The 18,137-nt window shown below is 38.2% G+C and overlaps 1 protein-coding gene across 1 annotated transcript; it reads left to right on the top strand.

Moving 5' to 3' along the window:
• The first annotated feature begins 8,984 nt into the window (after positions 1-8,984).
• Positions 8,985-16,795, top strand: C5H3orf52 (chromosome 5 C3orf52 homolog). The gene is made up of 6 exons (XM_063305559.1): positions 8,985-9,393; positions 10,893-11,016; positions 13,440-13,597; positions 14,079-14,149; positions 15,412-15,611; positions 16,420-16,795. Exons 1-6 carry the CDS (start codon positions 9,271-9,273, stop codon positions 16,425-16,427), a joined length of 684 nt encoding a protein of 227 aa, XP_063161629.1. The 5' UTR covers positions 8,985-9,270; the 3' UTR covers positions 16,428-16,795.
• The last annotated feature ends 1,342 nt before the right edge of the window (positions 16,796-18,137 follow it).

The following is an 18,137-nucleotide window of genomic DNA, read 5'->3' as shown; positions in this document are numbered from 1 at the left end:
TTATTTAATTAAAACATGTAATTTCACTATCTGGATTTTCATGGTATTTCATCAGCAAGTATGGAAAAAGGGAGTAGCAATTTGATCAATATTTGTTGGTTTGATTTGTCTTCTGATTTTCATTTAGTTTCATCTTGTTTTTGATGTTTCCTATTAAAATGCATACCAGTTGTCTTTGACAGGGATTACTTATTTTTGAGATTTATATAGACATTTGGAAAATGCAATTATGCTGAAAATAAAGATCAGTTTCTTAAATATGCTGGATGCTGACGACATCTCAACTGTCTTTTTCAGTCAGAGTTCCTGTTGGATCTAGCTGACTTGAACCTTAATTCTCTAGGAGAATTAATTCTCTAGGAGATTTTCTTGTCATATCTCTATCCCACATTGCATGTTGGTAATATGAGAATGTTAACTGCAGTACAGATAATGAATTGGACTGAAACTCATAGAAACTGGAGCAATAGCTTCAAGAGCCTACCCATGTATATCTGCATCAATAATTTACGTTTCTTATATACAGAAGGTTGCTAAAGAAATGGTACTTATCTGATGAGTGCATCAACCCACATTTTTTCTGAGGCAGTTCACATGATATAGCTGCTGTTCTGATAAATATCGTATGTCTATGACCAATAAACAGAAGAACGTGTGACTATATTTCAAGGGCATATCTAAAGGACATATAACCACAAATATGCAGAAGCTAAGCAAGTCTGAATAGCTGGTGACTGGAGATGACACTGTTTAGGAATTCCTAAATAAGTTGCTCTGAGTTTCATAATCACAACTAGATAGGCTATAAACAATCTTTTTGCTGCAGCAGCATCTTGCCATGATCTTAAGCTATTCTTCCTCTCTTTGTCTCTCATCGGGCACTTCATATTTGAAAATGAAAATGACATTGAACATTAACATTAACATATTTGGAAATACTTTGGACCTCATGTAAGCACAGCATCTTGCAATCCCTTAAAGCATCATGACTTATTTCAAGCCTCCTTGAAGATTTAAAACTTAATGAGTTGATATCTCTTTTTTTTCAGGTTTACACAAATGCCAGAAAGAAGTTGCACTGCTTTAATCAATCATAGAAAAGTGCTATGTTCATGAGAGTTCCAAGACACTTCCTTTGAATCACTTTTGAAGCAGGGTACAGCCTTAGCATCTGTATAGAAAAAACTTGATTTTTAGGGTTTAATTTTTTTTTTTAAAAGTCATCAATAGCTTTGAGGAAGGAAGGAAGGAAGGAAGGAAGGAAGGAAGGAAGGAGGGGATAGCAGCTGTTATTTTAAAACAAAAGGTACATATTGGCAAAAATGAGATTAAAAATAATAAAAGGAAGAACAAATCAGTGTCTGGCCTGAGAGTCTATTTTTTCGAAAGACATAAAGGTGTCATGTACCAGATAATTCTTACCCTAAAGTTAGGATTGTTCTGTTAACTTCTGCAAAGCTTTGATCTTTTATTATTATCATTCTGTTGGCTGTTAAATGCAACTATTACTATTTATGAATTCTTAGTTTCATACAGACCCACACAGACTCATAGACAGATCTTAGTTTCACCCAGATGCCACTAATTCATACTTTTGTTCATAATTAAGCTTCCAATTACATTTCCATTCATATATTTATCAACATTTGCAGCTCTATCTGGAGCAGGAGGATCTCACAAAAGTAACTCTTATGCTCTCATCACTATCTGGTTTAGTACTGCAATATGCTACCTTCAGAGGCATTCCAGAATCTACAGTTGGAACAAAATGCAGTTGCCTGCATGTTAACTGGCATAAGGCACCAGCAGCAGATTATACCTGTCCTGCACGTTGTTGTTGTTCTTTATTCGTTCAGTCACTTTCGACTCTTCGTGACTTCATGGAACAGCCCACGCCAGAGCTTACTGTTGGTCATCAACACCCCCAGCTCCCCCAGGGATGAATCCATCACGTAGAATATCATCCATCCATCTTGCCCTTGGTCGGCCCCTCTTCCTTTTGCCTTCCACTCTCCCTAGCATCAGCATCTTCTCCAGGGTGTCCTGTCTTCTCATTATGTGGCCAAAGTATTTCAGTTTTGCCTTTAATACCATTCCCTCAAGTGAGCAGTCTGGCTTTATTTCCTGGAGGATGGACTGGTTTGATCTTCTGGCAGTCCAAGGCACTCTCAGAATTTTCCTCCAACACCACAGTTCAAAAGCATCTATCTTCCTTCTCTCAGCCTTCCTTATGGTCCAGTTCTCGCAGCCATATGTTACTATGGGGAATACCATTGCTTTAACTATGTGGACCTTTGTTGTCAGTGTGATGTCTCTGTTCTTAACTATTTTATCGAGATTTGTCATTGCTCTTTTTCCAAGGATTAAACGTCTTCTGATTTCCTGACTGCAGTCAGCATCTGCAGTAATCTTTGCACCTAGAAAGTCTTTCACTGCCTCTACGTTTTCTCCCTCTATTTGCCAGTTATCAATCAAGCTGGTTGCCATAATCTTGGTTTTTTTGAGGTTTAGCTGCAAGCCAGCTTTTGCACTTTCTTATTTTACCTTCATCATAAGGCTCCTCAGTTCCTCTTCGCTTTCAGCCATCAAAGTGGTATCATCTGCATATCTGAGATTGTTCATGTTTCCTCCAGCGATTTTAACTCCAGCCTTGGATTCCTCAAGCCCAGCATGTCGTATGATATGTTCTGTGTACAAGTTGAATAGGTAGGGTGAGAGTATACAGCCCTGCCGTACTCCTTTCCCAATCTTAAACCAGTCCATTGTTCCATGGTCTGTTCTTACTGTTGCTACTTGGTCGTTATACAGATCCTTCAGGAGGCATACAAGATGACTTGGTATATCCATACTACTAAGAACTTGTCAAAATTTGTTGTGGTCCACACAGTCAAAGGCTTTAGAATAGTCAATAAAACAGAAATAGATGTTTTTCTGAAACTCCCTGGCTTTTTCCATTATCCAGCAGATATTGGCAATTTGGTCCCTAGTTCCTCTGCCTTTTCTAAACTCAGCTTGTGCATCTGGCAATTCTCGCTCCATGAATTGCTGAAGTCTACCATGCAGGATCCTGAGCATTACCTTAATGGCATGTGAAATGAATGCCACTGTTCGATAGTTTGAACATTCTTTAGTGTTTCCCTTTTTTGGTATAGGGATATAAGTTGATTTTTTTCCAATCTGATGGCCATTCTTGTGTTTTCCAAATTTGCTGGCATATAGCATGCATTACCTTGATAGCATCATCTTGCAAGATTTTGAACAGTTCAGCTGGGATGCTGCCATCTCCTGCTGCCTTGTTATTAGCAATGCTTCTTAAGGCCCATTCAACCTCACTCTTCAGGATGTCTGGCTCTAGCTCACTGACCACACTGTCAAAGCTATCTCCAATACTGTTATCCTTCCTATACAGGTCTTCCGTATATTCTTGCCACCTTTTCTTGATCTCTTCTTTTTCTGTTAGGTCCTTGCCATCTTTGTTTTTGATCATACCTATTTTTGCCTGGAATTTACCTCCAATGTTTCTAATTTTCTGGAAGAGGTCTCTTGTCCTTCCTATTCTATTGTCTTCTTCCACTTCTGCACATTGCTTGTTTAAAAATAATTCCTTATCTCTTCTGGCTAACCTCTGGAATTTTGCATTTAATTGGGCATATCTCCCCCTATCACTGTTGCCTTTTGCTTTCCTTCTTTCTTGGGCTACTTCTAGTGTCTCAGCAGACAGCCACTTTGCCTTCTTGGTTTTCTCTTTCTTTGGGATGTATTTTGTTGCCTCCTCCTGGACAATGTTGCGAACTTCTGTCCATAGTTCTTCTGGGACCCTATCTACTAAGTCCAGTCCCCTAAATCTATTCTTTACCTCCACTGCATATTCCTTAGGCATATTAGTGAGCTCATATCTAGCTGATCTGTGGGTCTTCCCTAATCTCTTTAGTCTGATCCTAAATTGTGCAATAAGAAGTTCGTGATCTGAACTACAGTCAGCTCCAGGTCTTGTTTTTACTGACTGTATGGATGTCTACCACCGTTGGCTGCAAAGGGTGTAGTCAATCTGACTTTGGTGTTGGTCATCTGGTGAAGTCCATGTATAAAGCTGCCTCTTAGCTTGCTGGAAGAGAGTGTTTGTTATGCACATTGACTTGTCTTGACAACATTCTATCAGCCTATGTCCTGCTTCATTTTGTTCTCCCAGGCCATGCTTACCTGTAATTCCAGGTGTCATTTGACTGCCCACCTTAGCATTCCAGTCTCCTGTGATGAAAATAACATCTCTTTTAGGCGTGTTGTCCGGTAGGTGCTGCAGATCCTCATAGAACTGCTCTATTTCAGCTTCTTCAGCATCTGTGGTTGGGGTGTATATTTGGATCACTTTGATTTAGATGGCTTGCCCTGAATTCGAATTGAGATCATTCTATCATTTTTTGGATTGTATCCAAGCACTGCGTCAGCCACTTTACTATTAATTATGAAGGCTACTCCATTTCTTCTGTGGTCCTCTTGTCCACAGTAGTAGATCTGGTGGTCATTTGATGTGAAGTGGCCCATTCCAGTCCATTTCAGTTCACTGATGCCCAAAATGTCTATCTTTAATCTTGACATCTCACCAATAACCACATCCAATTTGCCCTGGCTCATAGATCTTACGTTCCAGGTTCCAATGGTGTGTTGATCCTTAGAACATCGGATTCGCCGTTCACCACCAGCACCATTGGCCGCTAGCCGTCCTTTCGGCTTTGAGCTAGCTGCGTCATCACGTCTGGGGCTAGTTGAACTCATCCTCTGTTCCTCCCCAGTAGCATTTTGACCATCTTCTGACCTGGGGGTCTCATCTTCCGATGGTATACCAACATATCTCTGGTTGTACGGATCCATTTAGTTTTCACGGCAAGAATAGTGGGGTGGGTTGCCATTACCTTCCCCAGGGATCACATTTAGTCTGACCTCTCTGTCACGACCTTCCCGTCTTGGGTGGCCCTTCATGGTTTAGCTCATGGCATCATTGAGGTGCTCAAGCTCCAGCACCATGGCAAGGTAACGATCCTTTGCTGAAGGCTGCATGTTGTACACTGGCTTTTCTTATGTTTCTGAATATAATCTGAAGTGTGTGTTTGCTTAGTGCCAATGTATGGCTTTATTGCAGGTCTATCTTTTCCAACCAGAATCAAAATTCCTATATATAGGAATGTTACTTACTTCCATAAGATTCCCATGATCGAAGGTATGAGGCAGGGTTTCTATGTCTTGGGCCCTGTATTAGGGAAGGGCCTTCCCTTAGAGGTTAGACTTGCCCTGACATTGATTGCCTTCTAGAAGCTGGTTAAGATGAACTCTTCTGGAGAGCTTTTTTCAACTGATTTCCTAGTTGATTAAATTGTATTTGCTCAGGTTTTAATTAATGTTGTTTTTGTTACCATTATTGTGTGCCATGGATGTTTTAATAACTTACCATAGATAAGATTTCACATTGTAGATTATGTTGTAAAGCATCAAGAGCCTTTTGACTGTACTGTTAGATAAATTTAACAAACAACCTCCACTATATTCCACTCCATAAGCTTAGATCACCTTAATTCTAATCTATAACATTGGCCATCTTAGTTTCACGTGCACAGATGTGTGTATGCGTGTGTGCATGTGTGTGTTTGTGTTTGTGTTTGAGTAGTATTGGTTGTTTGGCATATGCCACAAGAATGAGAAAAATTCTGTTTCATTTCAATTATATCTCTATTTCAATCAATTTTTATTTATTTATTTATTTGTTTGTTTATTTTTCAAATTTTGCCACTGCCCATCTTCCCTGAAGGGAGGGACTCTGGGCAGCTTACAATAAAACTAGCACATTAAAACAATAACCATAACTAACATTTAAAATATAAATACAATTACCAGATATAAAAATAAATATAAATATAAAATCCAAGTGGCGATAAGAAATCTAATTCAGTGAGGAGAGCTCTAAGGCAGCAGCAACCCCTGGGAATAACTACTCCCCTTCCCGCCCCAAGTGTGATGGCAGAGCCAAGTCTTCAGGTTCTTCCAGAAGGCCAGGATTGATGGGGCCTGCCTCACCTCCGGGAGCAGAATTTTCCAGAAGGCGGGAGCCACTGCAGAAAAGGCCCGCTTCCTGGACCCCACCAGATGGAATTCTCTTACAGACGGGGTCCATAACATGCCCAATCTGCATGATAGGGTGGGACGGGTTGATGTCATGGGGATGAGACAGACCCTTAGGTAAGCTGGACTTATGCCATGTAGGGCTTTAAAGGTCCAACACCAACCAGCATCTTGAATTGGACCCGGAAGCAAATTGGCACCCAATACAGCTCACATAGCAATCCATCTTGCAAATGTGACTCTAGTTGGCTAAGCAATTTTTAAAAAACTGTACATTCAATAAAATAAAGAAAAAAAAACGTGAGGAAAACAAGAACAAGGGCAACCAATGTACTACAGCAACAAAACAAACCAGCAACTAATGTACTTGGGTTGACTAATTTCCCAACCTCTATCTGGGAAAAATAGCTTAGTCTTGACAGCTTTCAATCTGCCTTTCTTGAAGAGTGAGAGGCAGCCCAGGAGTTTGTGGCCACCATGACAGCCATGGACCTGTCAGAAGACAAAAAGAGCCTGACGTATATTGGAGACTACTTGCTTAACCTGTTTTATATCTCAGAGCAGATGTAACATGATTGAGATTTAGGAACATTACCATCAGTTCCCTCTCATGATCAGATCATTCTGTGATTGCTTTGGAGCTGAGAGGTGCCATCAAGTTCCACAGGAGGAGCGGCCTATTTGATCAGTCTACTTCAAATGCCTGATGGAACCATTTGGTTTTCAGAGTTGTTTTGGGTGTCCCTGAAGCTCTGGTGGGCAGTTCTGCTGAGACTTGGTTGCCCACTGGAACAAGGGACGGTCTGTTGTCTTCGATAGGATTGCACCTGCGTGGCCTATCTCTGCTTATCCAGGGAAACTCCTTCATTTACCAAGCAGCAGAAGAGATACACTACTGGCAGAAAATGAAGAATCTGGGTGAACATGGATTAGATCTATGTTGTGGTGATACGAGGTAAAATGTAAGTATTTATCTTCTCTTATGGTATGTATCTATCATTTAAAGTAACCTGGATCCTATTGGGGCAATAGGCACAGGAAGAACATTTACTGGACCACTGTGAGGAATTTTCTAGGCAACTGGAAGATAAAATCAATTGGATCTGCTCATAGTATATGTGGTCAGATGCACATCCCAGTGAATTATATAAAAAAAAAAAAAAGTCCAGCAAAGTAAACACACAGGCACAATAACCAAATACAAGAAAAACAGTGTATCGGTCATATAAAACTTAAAAATTAAGACTTAAAAATCAGAAGAATGGAAAAAATGGAATAAGACAATATAAGACATAAGATAAACTAGAAATAGAATAAAATAGAAGACACTTATAATAAAAGCAAAATGCAATAAAAGAAAAGAGAAAAGGAAAAGAAAAGAAGGAAAAGAAAGACATGACTTTATACTGTCATCACTCCATGATTAGGATCTCTTATCTCTTCTTATGGAAATTGCTGCAGATAGAAGTTGAGCAATTCTGCTAGTGATGGGAGGGTTTCAATTTGGAGGAACTGCATCTCCTTAATAATAAATTTGTTTATTTTTCAGAACTGGTAACAGTATGTTTGCATACTGTAAATTGACCTAGAAAAGGCAACAGAAAAATACATGCAATAAGATCTCAGATTCATTCTGACCACAAGGACAACATTTCTCAGTGAATGGGGTCCTACTGTGCCTCTTATCAAGTACTGCTCTACAATGTGCTGGGCAAACAAAGTTGAATTTTATACCTTGATGGTATAAAAGGTTTCCAAATTGGAATCCACACCTGAAATGGACTACGGCACCCAAATCTGTCTGCTGTGCAGCATCAAAGATTCTTTGACAGATTTTGCCTTTTTAAAAAAAAAAACTTAGGGGCAACAGAGAGTTGATAAAAAGGCTGCAATAACACAGGTCAGCTGAGATATTTTTCTTTCCAGCTTGATGAAAAGCCATCAAAGAGAACTAATGGAGCGAATGAACCAGGGTACAACAAGAGTTTAAGGCAAAAGGAGGATTAGCAAATTGCTTCCAGTGAATCTTACCTGTTTTCATGTGGATTAAAGCATTCAAAACACAACATGGAATGGGGAAAAGTGCTTGTAAAAACCTAGACTGAACAATGTCCAAGGGGTTTGAATCAATATAGGCTCACACCTCTACACCATACATCCTTTGGGATATAGTTTTAGTTTTAAAAGTCTTCATGGTGGCAAGTATGCATCTCCCCATTTAGAATTTTTTTTAAAAAAAACCTAAGTTTGCCTGGCACTACTCTTAGCTTTGACAGAAATGGCTCTAATTTGTTCTCACCAAACTCTGGAGCCCTGAAAATTTACACCAACATATTTAAGAATGTTGGTGTAAATAAACCTGAAACTTATTTAATTTTATTTTTTCCAGTTTTGCCAACTAGATCTTCCCATGAAAACCATAATTTTGGTCTTAAGTCATCGATTGTAAATGCAATGAATTTAACAAAACTTTCTCCCAAGTAAGCATCTGTAGGATCTTAGCCAAACTCATGCATGTCTTCTCAAGTGCCATTGAGTTCAAGTGACTGTGTCACATAAGTTCAGGGAATCAGTTAATAAAAATTGTCGGTTGAATTTCAGATCTTCTTTTGGGAAAAAACAAAACATTAAGTTATGGAGTTTGCCATTAAACAAAACACTTCTTTTGGTCAAATCTGAATTTACCTAATTTTAAGCTGCAGCCCCAGTGACCTTTGCTTCTAATTTTTATTTCTAATATTAAAGTTATCCCTTTTCAATGTTTTTGCTTCAGCGTAGCAAAGGAGTGAGCTTTTGTTTATCATTCCACTAAAGTCTGGGTTGCTTCGATTTAAATTAACTGCTCTGTAGAAAGCAGGCGAACCGGAAAATCCAGCCTTGTGCAACTTTGGACCGAAAGCTTGCTTTCTCGACTCGAGAGAAACAGCGGGGACTTCCTGCCTTCCCTCACTGATTTTCCAGAAGCATCTTGGAAAACGCTACACGTTTATTTTCATTTTAAAATCATCTTGCTTCATGGCAACACTGGAGCCCAACGCCGTTTTTTGCTTTTGTTTTCTTTCACTTTCTCTATCAACGTAATCAACTCTGGACATGTAAAGGAGGTCGTTATTTTTCCGTTGACATAGCCTCTGATCTTGAAAAAGAAAAGAATCGAGAATGGACCCAGGGAATGGCCTCGTCCCCGCGCAAAATCAGCCGGGCATTGAGTTACGCCGAAAAGACGAAGAAAGAGGAGAAGAAAGCGAGCTTCTGCAGGTCCAAGACCCTCGCCCCGCCGCGGTAAGCGACTGCAGCTTTCACTTCCTCTTTTCATTTTAGTAATGGTTTGTTTTGTTCCCAAGATAGGAAAACAGGAATTACCTGATCAGCGTCACGTTTAGCCGCAAGATGGAATTTACTTCGGAGTTGCTTGAACCCGGAAAGTTTAATTCTAATTGTTATTACTATGGGGGGGGGGGGGAGTTATGAAATCCACCGGGAAACGGGGTGTGAATGAATCAACTCTGCGCCTACGTAGTCGATGCCGCAACTTACGCCCTCACATGTTTACTCATTTCGGTGTCTGTCTGATTTGATCAGATATGTACAGTATTTATTTTGCTAGTAGAATACTGCACATCTTTGTTAGAAAGAGGCACTTTTCTGAGCTCTTGACATTTTAAAAATGTCGAACTATGTGGTCCTGTCAAAGTGACTCGTTCACCTGCCATTGACTCAGAAGACAAGCACCTGCCCCAGTTCTTCCTCCCATCTACCATAAATAGTGATGATTTAACTTATGGGCTTAGAAAGATAAGAACACACACAAGTTATATCCCCCTTTCTTTGGAGAATTCTAGGTGGTTTCAGTGGCAGTTTTTCCTTATTTTATAAGACCAACCCTATAAGAGAGAGAAACTGGTCCCAGGTCACCCAGAAAACTGCAGGAGTTTACAGTTCAGTCTCTTTGCTGCTTCAAGCCCCCAAACTGAACCAGTATGCTATCCTGGCTCTAAATGGACAATAAATACACTTTAATTCTTAAAGACTTTACATTTCTGTCACTGAAACAGATGAAACTGTATGAGTTCCTCAGAAACTTTCTTCAAGAGTTGCAAGACTCTTTGATTTGGATTACACCTATTTTTGCCCAAACAGACTGCAGCCAGTTTTTACTTATTCCCAAGAAAAATGAAAGTTGGCTGGAGTAGGTGACATTAACTGTTCGTTTGGATTAAGCAAACACCAGTGTTGGCCCAAGGTGCAACAGTCTGCTCAGGATGTTAGAAGGTCTGAAGTTCTGATGCCTCTTTTTGGATTTCTGATTATCTTTTCTTTCTTCTCCCTCTGTCTGCAGGTTCTCTGTGAAGCTTTTTATCCCGTTTTTCATTCTTTAAATACAGTTTGGTACATTATATCATTTCCTGCTGCCTGAATTCTGAAAAACTTACTAGTCATCATTGATCATACTGGGCTGGATGGAGTAATTATCTGACTTAGTATGACACAGCTTCTTTGTTCCTAAATTGTAAGGTTACAGTAGTACTGCATCTGATTTGCATGCAAAATATCCCAGGTTCCTTTATTGACATTTCTAAGTAGTGCTGGCTAAAACCTTGGTTTGAAACATTGGAAGTCACTGTCAGTCAGCAAAGATGTGTTGAGATATACGGAGTAGTGGTTTAGTGGAAAACACCTTCCTTTGTTCCACCAATATTATGGTGTGTGTCTGTTTGGATGTTTTAAACGTAAGAACATTAACATGCTTTTCATTTTTTTTTTATTCCTTGCATCTTTAGGTGACAATCAGCGTAAAATCATGTTCTTCAATAGTTTTTTGGAAATGCAAACTCTGGATGGTTATAACGTCTGCTTTTGTATTGTTGACCCTTGTGACCATTTTAAGTTTAATATTGTATTCAGGTTTGTACTCTCTTTGGATGTGATTTTTTTTTTAGATTTATAATTGGGTTAAAAGATTTGGGGATGTTTTCCTAATTTAGTGTACAGTCCTGATCTGGCTGAAGCTGCTGTGATTAAATCTTACTGATATCTGTAGGACATTGGAATCTCTCACATATCATGCTTAATCAGAAAGAGGGAATGCACCTTGTAATGTATTTTCTATTTCCTAATAGTGACACAAGTTATCCAAACACAAAATGATAACTATGTTCCCCTTGATCTATTTTTTTGTTTTAATGTGTCTTTCTTTAATTAAGTAAAACGACAAAAAAGCAAAATCAAAGAAAAGAGAAAGAAATACATATACATACATAAAATAAACTTTATACTAGAGCAAAGGTTGAAGTAAAAATATTATATATATATATATATATATATATATATATATATATATATATATATCTTTTTACACACATACACACACACATACATGTACCATTGACAGATAGCTGAGGTGGCTGACATTGGGAAATCCTACCAGTGGCTGGAAAGGGCTGGACTAAAGACAGCACTGAGGTCCTGATCAGAGCAGCACAAGAACAGGCACTTGGCACCAGACCTATAGAAGCAGGGATCTACCACACTAGATAGGAGCCAAGGTGCAGACTGTGCAGAGAAGCCTCAGAAACAGTCCAACACATAGTGGCAAGGTGTATGATGTAGGCAGGAACAGCATACACTGAACGGCACAATCAAGTAGCTGGCACTGTGTACAGGAACATCTGCACAGCGTATGGGCTAGACCTGCCCAAGTCCAGATGAGAGATTCCACAGAAGGTTGTGGAAAATGACAGGGCTAAGATCCTGTGGGACTTTCAGATCCAGATGGACAGGCAGGTACTGGTCAATCAACCAGACATTGTGGTAGTAGACAAGGACCAGAAGATAGCAGTGGTGATAAATGTAGTGGTGCCAAGTGACAGCAACATCAGGAAGAAGGAGTATGAGAAGCTGAAGAAGTACCAGGGCCTGAAGGAGGAATTAGAGAGGATGTGGAAAGTGAAGGCGGAAGTGGTCCCAGTGGTGGTAGGAGCACTTGGGGCTGTGACTCCTAAGCTGGGAGAGTGGCTCCAACAGATCCCAGGAGCAACATCAGAGCTCTCTGTCCAGAATAGTGCAATGCTAGGAATGTGCTAAGATACTGCACAGAACCCTCAAACCCCCAGGCCTCTGGTAGAGGACCCGAGGTTGAGGAAGACACATACCACCCATAGGGGTGAGGGGAATTTTTTTTAATATATATGGAAGCATTCTAGTACCACCTCCATCTATTTTTATTAATGTTAAACTAAGCTAATGGTGCCAGTTACTTTAAGTAACTATTACGTTACTATTGATCCAAGACCAAGTTCCATTCTCAACTGTCCCATCATTTTGTAACATATCCCATAACACTAAATCACTATTAATAAAACCAGAAAACAGAAGCAATTTCTACCATTTAAAATGCCAAACAATTGTTTTATTTAGAACCCACACATTAACAGGACACAGTCCAGCCACAGTAAAAAATAAATAAAAACTGAACAGCAATTAAAACAAAATGAATAAAATCAATATATACAATAATATAAAATCACAATTAAAATAATACTATACAGTCATAAGCTTAAACCTACCTACCTACCAACTAATTTTATTAATAAGACTTGCAGTAAAGAAGTCCCACCACCATCATCAGTATCTGCTCACAACCACTTCCACCATCAGTCTGCTTTACTGATTAAGTAGGTTTTCAAGTCCCAAAATTCATCCAAGAATGTGTGAAACCTAAAGTGACAGGGGGAAGAGAATTCAAATCAAGGACCAGATTCTGAAATACATGCAAATGAGAAGGGGCAGCAAGCAGTAAGGGAGTGGAAAGATGCCTCTGTCCTGTTGACCATGTTGTATAAATAGGATCAGTCTAAGACAGGAGCTGGGGAAGGTAGTGGGAAGCAGGTAACCACATAAAGACCTCTCTCCAGTTCATTATGAAGTCAAACAAGTTAATTTACCCTGAAGGCTCCCAAAAGGCTAACACAACTTTGAGTTAACCCCTTCAATACCAAATCCACTACCATGGACAGTGTTTCTTTTATAGTCAGGGAACAGATACTGTAGATGATGCAATAACTGGGAGCTTTAGAAGACCTGGTCCTATAAAAAGAGAAAACAGGATGTTATTACCTGTAGTGGGTTCTCTTCCAGTCACTATCTATTTAGACAATGGGCAAGGTCTTCCCCACATGGCAGGTTTCACTTACAGTAGGCTCTCCAAATTCTAATTTAAAAAGTTTGTTGACTTCTGGCCTGGTTGGAATAACATTATGAGTTGTTATAGTCACATTTAGGATATGTGCCTAAATAATAACTACTTTTATTCCCTTTTATTATTTTAGAGGCTTACATAGATGAAGATGAATATTGGGATTCTGAATTAATTGCAGGTGGTAAACAACACAATTTCTCAGGAGTAGTAAACATTAATTGTCCAAATCCTAATGTGCTTCTCTCAGAACCTGCATATGATGTGTTTTTGAAAAATCTTAATAAGAGGGTAAGTTCATTTAGCTACCTTATGAGGGATTGTGAAGTAAAAACATTGATGAAATGGAATCTCCCTAGACTTACCATCAGAGATACAGTATACAAAGGATTCTTCTATCTTTTAATATTTGCTTTCACTATTAAAGTAGACAGCTAAGACTTATCTGTAGGCTGGAAGGTAATAGATTGGGGTTATAAATGTTTCCCCTTTGGGTATAAGATACTGTATGGCATTTAAGTAAGAGTAGCATTTTACTAATTCTACCTGAAGCTCTTAATAAGAATACCTAGTGTCTGTTTTTGGCATTCTGCAAGAGAACCATATGGAATGGCAGAGTGAATTTTTGCCTTAGTCAAAGAAAACAGATTCTGGTCTAGATAAATAAAAAAAACTAGATTTTAAAATTAATTAAAAGTTAATAGCCAACTAAATGAGAGGGTTCTTTCCATATTGTGTAAGATTGATCATGATTAATGTTTTTTCTCTCAAGCTTAAGGATGTATACAGTTATTCACCTGCACTGGGAAGATATTTTATCTCAGCTGAAGTTATTTCTTTCAGGTACGAAAGGCAAAAACAAAAAAACCCATATGTTTAATTATGTAATTTTAGGGGAACGAATTTCATCTTGGTGGTCATGTGTGGGCTGGGGAGAGTAAAGGAGAGAAGGAATGAAGGGATGATGATTTTCTGGGCAGTTTGTGGTATGTTGAAATGCAATTATTTTTTATGCTTATGAGCATTTTATTTCAGCCATATCATAATTTTAGAATACTCAGTATATTGAATTGATGCAGTCTAGCCCCACTCCTATCCTGTTCAAAACTGTAGTCAGCCAGTAGTCTATAAAATGTGAAGAATTCCAGCAGCATTTAGTGGTTATTGAACTTGTTCAGTCTTTTTTACCTTTTAACTGAACAATCCTAATGATGAAGTGAGAAGTTTGTCCAATGTGAAAGACTTAGAGAATCTAATGTCCTGCTAAGATGCTCCTAGCAGGAAATGAATTAGGCTTTTAAAAAATATATATTGTTTTCTTTCTTCAGCTGCCTTTACCCTTTTAGAACCATTTCCATCCCACTGTGTACAGTGAGAGGGAATATATACCTGATTCACATATGGCACAAATTAGATACTATTTGAAGTCTTTGGTTCCTGCAGACCTACAGCTCCTTTGGTTCCTGAAAGAATATCTCAGAGGCTCCATATCTGAGAGTCTTCAAATTCCCAGGCCTACCCCAGTAGACCTCCTTTTGTCCATGTTCCAGTGGACAAAAATGTTGGAGTTTTGGTGTCAAGAATAACTGGCTTTGGAGGCTGATGTAGGGACCAGGATGTTTGAAGTTTCTGAAATCAAGCTGCAGATCTTGTACAAATGAACTGCATCCATTTACTACAGCCATACTGTACGTTGGTAATTGTAGTAGCAACTATAAAGATTAAGGAAATGACCTTGAAAGATATAAACTGGATCTGTTACTAAAGTAATGAGAAGAAAAACATATTGTATGTCAAAAACAAGCAGTAAGAATGTGTATGTGGCTCAGACACCTCCCTAATTTACATGTGTATAAGAAGAGGAGGAGGTACAACACAATCAGGCTTGCAATATTCTGTTATTATAGCCACTCTCAATAAAAGTACTGTAGTCTTAGCCTTCCTGTGATGTTGATTCTTGGTCTATTCTACAGTATATGGTGGAGCTCATAGCAACATATTTTTGAAAAACACTTAAAACATGCAAGGTGAAAACCTTAGAAACATAAGTGATGGAATTGTTTTTTAACCATTTGGCTTTTCATTCTCACTTCTTAATCCTTCAGTGGAGAAAACAATACAGCATCATACTACTTGCAATTCTTGGTGCCACCTGAGAGTGATGACTTCATGAAGTATAGAATGAATAAAGAGTTTGTAATGAATATTTTAAGACAAGATATATATGACCAGCAACACATTTCTGATTTGGATATACCTGATTGTAAAAATGTTATACTTGATCCATCTTCTGTTACAATAACATGTAAGTGCTTAAGAAAGTAAATAATAACTTCATGTACCTTTTTGGGAAAAAAATAAAAGGCATTTATACTGCTAATCCATGGCCTCTGGTCCAACATCCTAGGAACTATAGATTCTCTCCTCCAATCTTGGTAACAGGTTCTAACCAATGTGGTGATCCTCCCATCCTGGTATCCTATTTATGGCTAAGCTTTCAAATGCCAAGAAACATAGATATTGGAGAACCTCAGAAAGAGCAGCGGGCAGGGAAGGGAGAAAGAGTTTGGACACTGGGTGCCAAAGGGACCTGTAGTACTAAATGTCTTGGGTCTGCCTAAACCTGTGCACACCTCTGTTGCAAAGGAAATTGAATCCAGTCCTGATGCTGATCTAATTTAACTCCCTTCCATTATTAACAATAGAAGGGAAGAATAAGATATAATTGAAGGCTTGCCTCCTTTACTTCTCACCTGTGTTATTGTTGTTGTTGGTTTGATTTATCTCACCTATTTGCTGAGAAGGTCTTCCTAAATGAATTTCCAAATATAAAACAATATCCTAACTTGTTATCTTTAATGCTTTTAATAACTGCTAGTTCAAATGACTGAATAATAATGTTTTATCAGAATTAAGAGATGATAATATTTTGTGTTAGTGTTAAAGATCTATACCTCACCTTATCTCACAATTGGGTATACTGTGTGTGTATGTGTAAATAAATAAATCTGGGGTGGATGTAATTTACATGATAAAAAAATTATCAATAATGAATAATTTTAGAAATGTTTTATTTTTCATATTTTAGAAATACACATCTTTTTGTTTTAAAGTAATGTAGACAGTCAATACAAGAGGAAGAATTGAATCCAGATTTCAAGAGTGACTTTGGAGGACTCATCTGATCATCTTGTGAAATTTTAATATTGCAACAGCAGGACAATATGACTGTACCAAGCAATTGTATATGATGACAGCTTAGGTTATGGAAACAAACTACCTGTCTTACAAATTCAAATTTAGAACAACGGTGTAGACTCATAAAACAGCAACCAGAGCACAGTGACATTTGTAATATACAGTACTACAAGAAACTGAAGCAACAACTTTGTAATAGGAGAAATGTTCCAGACGTCAAATAAGTAAAATCCTATTCAGCCTCAGTTTTGGTGAAATAGAGGGAAGGACTTTTTCTGAAATCTAGTCAGGCTTGTACAAAAAAAATAAAAATAAAAAACAACCAATCCACAATTGGATAGAAATGTTGCTTTTATTATTGTTTATTTTTGTTACGATGTATGTTGCCTTGAGAGTGTTGGCTTTAACTGACTAATAAATCATAACAAAACTGATAATCCGTCACAGTAATTCTAATATGGAAAATACATGTAGGGATAGACAAATCTGTTCATTTTACTTTCTTTTGTATACAATACATTTAATGCCAATTTCTTTTTGTGGGATTGAATGAAAAAAACATGCAAATTTTGGTAATTCCCTAGCAAGTACAGCTATCAATATATCTCCAAACAATATAATTCTCAATTCTCTGACCCAGAAAAATTATTAGGAACAAGCTATTTCTTCATTTTCTGCTTCCCTATTAATGTTAAAGATGAAGAGCTTGGCTTGCATTTTTTTTGAAGTGAGAACTCTTTAATTCAGCAATATAAATATGAATATATATATATAAGCAATTAAAGCCTGAAGCTGTTAAAGCCTTTTGCTAGGATTGACAAAATTGACAGTTTTGCTTGTGAATTTTAGATGTCGTTTTGGTAACAACTTTCCAAAACTGGAAAATTTCTTTATTGAAAACATATTGTATACATTGATTTTTTTTTCTGCAGCAATTTTTTTAAAAAACCCAAATGATATTTTACCTTTTCATGAAAAAATGCAAACTTTGGAAAGTTCTTATTTAAAAAGTCATCTAAAATTCAGTTATTTCCCTAGGCTGCCCCAGTCTGAACTATTTGGAACTCAAAGACACATGGAAAGGGTTTTATGGAGTACTGGTTGCCTGCTTAAGCATGTGGCACTGTGACCAATTCAACATTCCTAGGAAAGGGCAAAGTTGCCCTGCTCCTTAAGTGTGCAATCCTGAGCGTTGCCAAAATCTCTCAATCCATGTTCAGGATTGAATCTAAGCATACTCACAAATTGCAAACTTCTGTCTCTAAGGGAGGTTTCCACATGGAATTCTTACTCATTGGGTTGACACTGCAAGAGTTTAACTGGCAGTGTAGCATTTATGTCCTCCAAAGTAGGATTGAGTATCCACTGTGAAATCCCACCATCCTTGCACCTGAACTTGTAAATAGTTTAAGTCCCCTGCACCAAAGGAAAACAGGTCTACATAGTAAACAGAACTATTTTCCCCAATCACTTGAATATTGCTTGAATCTTTCTCTCCACCCGACCCCCTATATTAGCTTTGAAACAGGGTTGTCCATAGCTTTATTGAAAAAGAAGTTCATATGTGTTTTGTATTCCTGTTCCTCTTGCTGTCCCAACATTGTGTATCTCTTCCCAGCCATTATTGAAGTGG

The sequence above is a fragment of the Candoia aspera genome, chromosome 5 (assembly GCF_035149785.1).
Source record: "Candoia aspera isolate rCanAsp1 chromosome 5, rCanAsp1.hap2, whole genome shotgun sequence".
In the NCBI taxonomy this organism is placed as follows: Eukaryota; Metazoa; Chordata; class Lepidosauria; order Squamata; family Boidae; genus Candoia; species Candoia aspera.
Note: the sequence above shows the minus strand (reverse complement) of the source record. Positions and strands in the feature narration are given on the sequence as shown.

Excerpts from the sequence above, each read along its gene's own strand:
- C5H3orf52 (XM_063305559.1), top strand. The coding sequence starts at position 9,271 with ATGGACCCAGGGAATGGCCTCGTCCCCGCGCAAAATCAGCCGGGCATT. Across the intron at positions 11,017-13,439 it reads AAGTTTAATATTGTATTCAG|AGGCTTACATAGATGAAGAT; the intron begins GTTTGTACTCTC and ends TTATTATTTTAG. Across the intron at positions 14,150-15,411 it reads GCTGAAGTTATTTCTTTCAG|TGGAGAAAACAATACAGCAT; the intron begins GTACGAAAGGCA and ends TTAATCCTTCAG.